This window comes from Mustela erminea, chromosome 5 (assembly GCF_009829155.1).
Source record: "Mustela erminea isolate mMusErm1 chromosome 5, mMusErm1.Pri, whole genome shotgun sequence".
NCBI lineage: Eukaryota > Metazoa > Chordata > Mammalia > Carnivora > Mustelidae > Mustela > Mustela erminea.
Window position 1 is genome coordinate 59,383,252 of NC_045618.1, and position 8,548 is coordinate 59,391,799.

At 34.7% G+C, this 8,548-nt stretch overlaps 1 protein-coding gene across 1 annotated transcript in view; it reads left to right on the forward strand.

Annotated features, from left to right (window-relative positions):
- The window catches only part of SPRED1 (sprouty related EVH1 domain containing 1), a 114,380-nt gene extending 106,195 nt beyond the window's left edge, over positions 1-8,185 (forward strand). The window contains exons 6-7 of the mRNA XM_032343238.1: positions 1,264-1,365; positions 3,095-8,185. Of these exons, the coding sequence (XP_032199129.1) occupies positions 1,264-1,365; positions 3,095-3,745 (753 nt within the window). The 3' untranslated portion in view covers positions 3,746-8,185. The remainder of the gene's footprint in view (positions 1-1,263; positions 1,366-3,094) is intronic.
- The last annotated feature ends 363 nt before the right edge of the window (positions 8,186-8,548 follow it).

Consider the following 8,548-nt stretch of genomic DNA (forward strand, 5'->3'; position numbering starts at 1 on the left):
TGCTATGTCTCGTTCTGATGCTTGTTCTATCTTTTCAAATTGTGTTTTTGCCTTTGCCTTTCAATATGTTTTACAGATTTTTTTTTTCTTAAAGCTAGACATGATGTACTGGGTAAAAGGAACTGCTATAAATAGGTCTTTAGTATGTGATGGGGAGGGGAAGCATTCCGTAGTCCTTTGATTCAAAGTCTATCTTTTAGAATGAGCCTATGCTTCTGGACTGTGAACTCCACAAGTATTTCGCAGGTTTTTTCTAACTTTTTAGTTGGGTCACATGGTTAGAGTTGACTAAAGTTGGCTCTTTCTCTTTTCCTAGGTCAAGTAGGCTCTGATAATATCCTAGGTCAGGCTCTGGTTAACTAGTTTCTCCTGAGGGCAAACCTTGTTAAAAAAACAAACAAAAAAGGAGTATTATGACATAGTTACAAAAGGTTCATTTTCCCCTCCTCCTTCTGAAAGCATGCAGGGATTTCTCTTGTATTTACTGCAAGAACCTGGTTGAGCTCTTGGAGGTAAATCCCAACAAAACTTCGAGAGCTTCACTATGACTGCTTCCACTTGGGAGTTTTTAACTCCATATGTACACTGAACTCTGGGACCCCATCAATTATAGTTCAGGTTTTCCTACCTCAGCACTGGTTTCTCTTGCAATTTCTGCTCAAGAATCTGCTCTGGTGAGCTGTGACTCCCTTTATTTTCCTGTCTGTCTCCAATCTTGGAGGCAGTGGTTTACACTGTGTCATCCTCTCTATCACAGATCTGAGAAGAGTTAGTGATATTTTTTTCTATTTAGGTTTTTTGCTTGTTAGGACAGAATGGCAATTACTAAGTTCCTCACATGCAGATTCAGAAACCAGAAGTTCGTATTACTTTCAAAATTAAAATTTTAATGTGTAAGGAAGGGTGCCTTGATGGCTCAGTTGGTTAAGTGGCCACCTTTCAGCCCTGGTCATGATCCTGGAGTCCCAGGATTGAGTCCCCCATTGGGTTCCCTGCTGAGCAGGGAATCTGCTTCTCTGACCCTCCCCCTTCTCATGCTCTCTCTTTGAAATAAAAAATAAAATCTTAAAAATAAAAATAAATGTGTGATGAATGACCTAAGTTTAAATAATAGGATAATTCAAGTGATTCTTTTTTCTTAAAACTGTTTTGAAAAGCTTCACTACTAATAGGCTATAAAGTTTTGGAATACATACTGCACATGGTTTTATTAAAAATAAATACATTCTCTTGTCACTTAAGTAGAAATTGTTTATTTTTTAGATAACGTTCAGTCATCCGGGCCTAGACATGCAGAGCAGAAGTATAGAATATGTACAACGGCAAATATCCAAGGATTGTGGAAGTCTGAAGTCCCAAAATAGGGTAAGTTCTTAGTTTTATCTTCCAATATAGAATATAACTAATTAACAAATAGGTGAAATTTTTTAGTCCTTCTCATTCTCCATGTAGCTGAATTATACTAGAAAAGTTTTTTCATGTGTACATTTGCTGCATTTATGATTACTTAAACTCTATCCAAGTTTCTGGTTTGAGTCTGGGGATTGCCCTTGTATGTTTATCACTGGATAAAGCTGATAGGAATTATATATTGGTAATTTAATAGACTGTATGCACCATTCCTGTAGCCCAGATCTGGAGGGGTTTTTTTAGCCCCAGTTCCATAATATCTTGAGAATGGAAGTTTGCCTCAACCTGGATCCAGGTGCTTTCCTGCAGACTGGTTACTGTGTCCAAGGGCTAGGACTAGGAAATACAAATGTGACTACAAGAAGCCCACTTATATAGATAAAGGGGAAAAGGTCATTTTGATTTAGACCCCATTTGGTTTATCTCCAGAAAGATTTCATTTGCTCCTGGGCCTCAGGAAGACAATATACCCAGAAAGGGGGTTGGGAGAAGATTAGAAGGGGAGGGAATGAGAATAAGTGGGTGTAATGTGTTTTAAGTCATTTTCAGAGACTCATATAGCCAAGCTATATATATGTGTGTGTGTGTGTGTATTAGTGTGTATGTGTATTAGTTTGCTAGGGCTGTCATAGCAAAGTATCAGATGAAGTGGCTTAATAAAACAAAATTATTTTGTCACAAAATCAAGATGTTGGCACATTTGGTTTCTTCTGAGCCTTCTCTTCCTGGCTTGTAAATGTCTGCTTCTTGGTCGTGTCCTCACATGGTCTTTTCTTTTGTACATCCACACCCCTGTTGCCTCTCTGTATGCCCAAATTTCTTTTCCTTTTCCCCTCCTCTCCCCTCACTTCTGCTCCCCCCCTCCCCCACCCCCTTTTTAAAAAATTTTATTTATTTATATTTTAGAGAGTGAGAGAGAACGTGTATAATCAGGAGGAGGGCAAAGGGAGAGGGAGAGAATCTCCAGCAGACTCTTGGCTGGGCTCGGAGATTCTACGATCCCAAGATCATAATCTGAGCTGAAATCAAGAATCAGAAGCTTAACTGACTGAGCCACCCAGGCATCCCTAATGTATTTCTAACAATAGTCTCTTCAAGATTTTTTGTAACATGCACTTCAAAACTCTGTTAGCCTCTACCCATTTCTAAATGCATTTCCACATTTTTAGGTACTTACTAACAGCAATACTCCGGTTCATGGTACTAGAATCTGTATGAGTCAGGGTTCTCCTGAGAAACAGAACCAACTAGTTACATATATATATACACATATATATATGTATACACACACACACACACACAGATTTATTTTAAGGAATTGGTTCATGGAATAGTGAAGATACATAGGCAAAATATGAAGTAGGCTATCAGGCTTGAGACTGAGGGAAGAGTTGCAGTCCCATCCATCCAGAGGCAGAATTCTGTCTTTCTGGGGGTGCTCAGTCTTCATACTGTTAAGGCCATCAGCTAATTGATGAAATCTGTCTGTGTTGTGGAAGATAATGTGTTTCATTCATAATCCACCATCTTAAAGATTAGTCTCATCCAAGAAACATCTTCACTTAAACATCCAGAATAACGTTTAACGTTTGATCAAATATTTAGGCACTGCAGCCTAGCCAAATTGACATATACAATTAACCTTCACCATTCTTATTGCTGTCTTCATCTCTTTCCTTTTTAGGTCCCTTTGAAATCAATCCGTCACGTCAGCTTTCAAGATGAGGATGAGATTGTCAGAATAAACCCTCGAGATATCTTAATACGTCGGTATGCAGACTACAGACATCCTGACATGTGGAAAAATGACTTAGAGAGAGATGATACTGATTCCAATATTCAATTTTCTAAACCAGACAGTAAAAAATCAGACTATCTGTACTCATGTGGAGATGAGACTAAGTTAAGTTCACTCAAAGACTCTGTGGTATTTAAGACACAGCCTTCCTCATTAAAATTTAAGAAGTCAAAACGAAGAAAAGAAGATGGTGAACGTTCCCGCTGTGTATACTGCCAAGAAAGGTTTAATCATGAAGAAAATGGCAGGGGAAAATGTCAGGATGCTCCAGACCCTATTAAAAGATGCATATATCAAGTTAGTTGCATGCTCTGTGCAGAGAGCATGTTATATCATTGTATGTCAGACTCAGAGGGAGATTTTTCTGATCCCTGTTCATGTGACACTAGTGATGACAAGTTCTGCTTACGATGGTTAGCCCTAGTAGCTTTGTCTTTCATTGTACCATGTATGTGCTGCTATGTCCCCTTGAGAATGTGCCATCGTTGTGGTGAGGCATGTGGGTGCTGTGGTGGGAAACATAAAGCTGCTGGATGAAAGGATCCAGTGCCAAAATGAGCTTAAATTCTTTGTTTCCAGGAATTAGCTAACTTGGATTTGTGGAAGCTTTTGGCAAGCAATATGAAATCTTGCCTGGTGTCTGGGGCCACACGTGGAGGAAGCAGAACTTGTTAGTTCTTGGCATTTCACAAATGCTAGCCATGCCTAACTTTTTCCCTTGAGTGCATGGCATGTTTTGTTACAGGTTGTAAAGAGTATTTGCAAAAGGAAACTATTTCTGGTTATTGGCTATAAAAAGTGAGCATAAAATATCCAACCTAAAAGGGATTAATTTTTGGCTTTTTTGTATATTTATGCATTAGGTGATGGGACTTTTAGAGTTTTGAATTTATTAAGACATAAACTAAAAGTGCACTAAGGGACAGTTGATATCAGTCTAAGAAAGTTAACACTTGGGAATTATAAGAAATAAAACAAGTACAACTAAATCATTTATTAGTTGTTTTTTGAAAGTGGTTTTATGTATAAATAACAAATGTTTATATTTAACTAAATATAAGGTACGAATTATCACATATTAAACTTTTCTTCCCCTTCCTAGTTCTCAAGTAGATGTACATATATCTACTGTCACATTCCATTATGTTTTGAATATTTTACTCATCTAGTTAATAATGTTTTTATTCCATGTGAATGATTTGCTATTTTCATCCTCATTTCCCTTTGGCTACAGTTTATATTGAGTTCTGTCTGTACATTCTGGTAATCTAAATCTTTAAAAATATCCTAATAGCCTTGAGTGACCAATTTTTTTTTAAAGCACAGATGTAATTGTCTAATGTTCTGATGGGAACGTAACACTTATTTTTATATAAAAAGAGACTGAGTAAACATTATAGAAAAAAGTGAGGTTTTGGGTTGTTTTGTTTTGTTTTGTGGTATTCAACCAGCAAGTTGTTTTCTTTCAGAGTTTCCTCCTTCAAAAAAATCATATTGCATTTACAAATGTTTTACAAGGCAAAAAGTGTAACTGGATAGTTCATGTAAAAGTTTCCTCCTGAGATCTCCATTTATCATTCTGCTAAACTAGAATATGTTCAGCTGTAATTAATAATTTTTAAGCTTAATTTTCAGTGCTTATTATTCACATAACAATAACTTTTCCCAGTTGCATTTTACTTTATTTAAACTTGCCAAAAGCAAAATTTATGTTAAAGTGTATACTAAACTGTCCCAGGAAAGTATTTAATCCAACATTGTGAATGAAATGTCTTGTACATATAATTTTATTTCTTTTGCAGAGCATTGTATTACTGGATGTTTTATTTACTAAGTAGTTGGATAAATGTTCCAACAAATGGTTTAAAGTAGTTGGGGTCAATTTGTCTGGTTGGTTTGTTTTTTCGTTGTTCTCTGTTTTTTGTTTTCTTTGTCTTTTTAAGTGTTACATTAAAACTCTAACAAGTAAAGGGTTCTTTAAGAACATTCCCTTAGAGGGATAAAGTTGAGAAGTGTGCCTTTTTTTTAATGGCTTGAAGTTTCCGAAGTGATAAAATTAAAATCACACTACCATTTGAAGCTCATTTCTATGCAGGTTTTAAAATGTCATTTATGTATTGTTCTTTTTACATATCACACTTAAGCTTGTGTTAGCTTTCTTCTTTTGCCCCAGATCAAACTGAACAATGTATATAACACTATCTGTCTGTAAAATACTTTTTTTTAAGAAAGCATTTATATTTATATGACAGCTTGAACTGACAACATTGTGTATATAGATCATCTTGAAGTATTATTTCACATTGAAAAGAAGAAAAATATATTGATAACTATAGATGTTATGAAGAAGAGGTTATTTCTAGTTTTGTACTAAAAATCAATTGGATGAACTAAATCCAAAATATGACACTGTAGCAGCAGTTTTAAGACTTATTTTTACTGTTTATATAATTGAACACTGCTACACCAGATGATCTTCATCCTTGAAGTTTTCAGCTAAACTTGGTTTCCTAGAATAGACTGTTAACTTTCAAAATTACTTTTTACTGGTAAAATGGAAATATTGGTTTTCCTTGTGAGTGAATTTTCATATTTGTAAGTGCTGAGTTCATAATTCAGGTTTGAGCAAGGTGTGAATAACTGAAGAAAATAACTTGCTGGCTCTATAGGAAAATGCTGTGGAAATGAACTGTGTATATACTTCTGGGAAGAACAAATTTAATCATTTCTTCTGTTAAGCACTAATCAGTATAGTGCAACTCCTGGTTCTGTACTGTATTTTATATGCAACATATATGCTTTAATATTTTAATGTTTGTGCATTAATATTTTCAATTTGTTTAACCACTTTGCTGCTAAGATTTTGCCATCCCATTCCCATTTTTTCCTTTACAATTTTAAACAAGTTTCTTCATTAAAAACTATGGTGATGAAATGGTTTTTATTTCACCTTGGATCTTTATAGATAACATACTCAAATTCCAAACCAGTCTAGAAGACTAACTGATAATATAATGTTATCTGAATCCCTATGTGGAAATGTTCTTTTGAGTAAGTTAGAACTATGTGGGGGGGAAAAGGATAGTTTAAATTTCTCATTTTTAAAACGTGTATAGATATGTTCAGGAACATTTTCTTCTGCATATAGACTTGGCACTGCCAACTGGCTTTTCCTCTGAAACCTTTCCCTGCTTTTTAATCTGGCAGTATAAGCAAATGGCTAAACCAGCTTAAGTTATAGTAAATATTGAAAATGAAATCATCTAGATGGCATAACAAGAAAGACTTTGGTCTGATGGCTTGTTGTGTTCAGAACTGCTAATTAAATGATTTTTCTCCTGCCTTGACAGGGGAATCATTTGAGGCTGAAGAAATAGGCGGTATGGAACTTCAGCACCACCTACTGGATGATTTATAGACCAGAGACGTGAGGTGGCAATTAGGATCTAATAGGGTTCATCACTACTACCAATAAAAAGGGCTATTTAAGTAGTGGTCACCTCCAAACAGAGAAAGCAAGAGTAGAAATATCTTAAAGGAGCTGTAAAATGAACGTTTTCTCTAATGTGTCTTTTGGTCACTGAAAGATTTTAAGCACTTTTTTCTTACATATCCTGTCTTAAAATATTTCTTGATATTTGGAACTGGCAATCAAACTTAATGGATGTGCCGAAGCATTTATAAAACTAATTCTTTTAACATGCAAAAGCCATTACCAAAATGGTATTCTGATTTTCCTCCCATTACCAACCAGGGAGTTTTTTTAAAAAATAAATAAACAGCACCTGTATTTGATGATGACAACTTCAGAGAATGTGTGTATGTCTCTGGGATGATGTTGGGACAGGGGTTAAAATTTAAAGGGGAAAACTTGAAACTACCTATTTTCATTGGTTATTCAGCAGTGCCTAAAAAGAACTTTTGAAGTAATACAAATGCACTTTCAATTCATGTCTATAGTGCCATCTGATATCTTGGGTAAGTCTTGCATTTTTTCTTTTACTCCCCACCCCACCCCCTTAACTGAATGCCACAGAGATGTTTTCTAATATCCATATGTCTTCAAAGTACAGGAAACCTGTCCTTTCCTCCAGATGGGCAATTTAAAGGATGTTTCTTTTGTTGAAATTTACTTTAGGCTTTGTGATTACTCTTTGGAATATGTGGGTAAGACTGAGTTTTTAATTTTAGCCCAAAGATGCATTAAGTAAGTGTAACATTTTTCTATATAAAACTTTGAAAACTTCAGTTACCTAGAAAACAGATTCTTCACTAAATATTCTCATTCTTAATTTGACCTCCAGGATCACATTTCTAAGTAGAACGGAAAGCACTAGAAACTTGCATTGTTGTTGCACTTAAAAAAAAATTGGTCTATAAACCATGATAATAATAGTACCATAAGGTGTTTTGCAGCGAGTCAAAACATTAAGAAATCACAACCTGAGGTGATTTATATAAACCAAAAAACAACAACAACAAAAAGGGCTTTAAGGTATTAAGGTACTGTTTGCCTAGCAGCCAGGTGGTTATAAAACTTTCGTATGCTTTGATACACTGATGTTAGCCATTGTTCCTGAAAGCTCCTTAAATTGCGTAAGTTGCTAGTTTTGAAACTTTTCAAGAATAATATAGTTGAAAAACCTTTGTATTAAAGATTCACATAGATTTTTGTGAACATTGCCAGTATGTAGTGTCATTTGCTTTCTATTCTTGACCTCAAAAGTGCCTCACTTGTATATTCCATTAAAAGCTTGACTGCATTCTTCCTAATAAGCAATGAAAAATTGTTTAACTCATGTCATAATGTATCTCTTTAGATATAGTTGATTAGCTTGATAGTTTGGATATATAATGTAAATATGCATATATAAGTTTGTAACTGTTTTTGTTACATCATACCCATGTAATTGGACATATCAGATGATATAAGAATTTGTTTTAATTACCTGATTAAACCTATCATGAAATACAAAAGGACTTTTTCTTAATCTTCTAGAGGATAACAAACTATCACATAAGAGATAGTAATTTCTCAAGGAGAAAGCAGTAGAAATGGACTTTTTGGGTAATTTTTTAAGGTAAAAACTGAAAGTTCATGTGTATAGTTCATCTTATTGACATTTTATTCACCCTTGATTGTATCCATATTTTTTAATGGTCTGTTACTTATAAGTAGGTAAATACAATAAATATAAACATGTTATATTTATTGGTTTGGGAACATGTTACCACTAAACCTGGATTAAATGATAATCCTTGAATGATATGTGGGAAATTTTTAACCCAAGACTACTACTGATTTTTTGTGTGTCCTACTTGGTTTCAGAGTTTCATCTG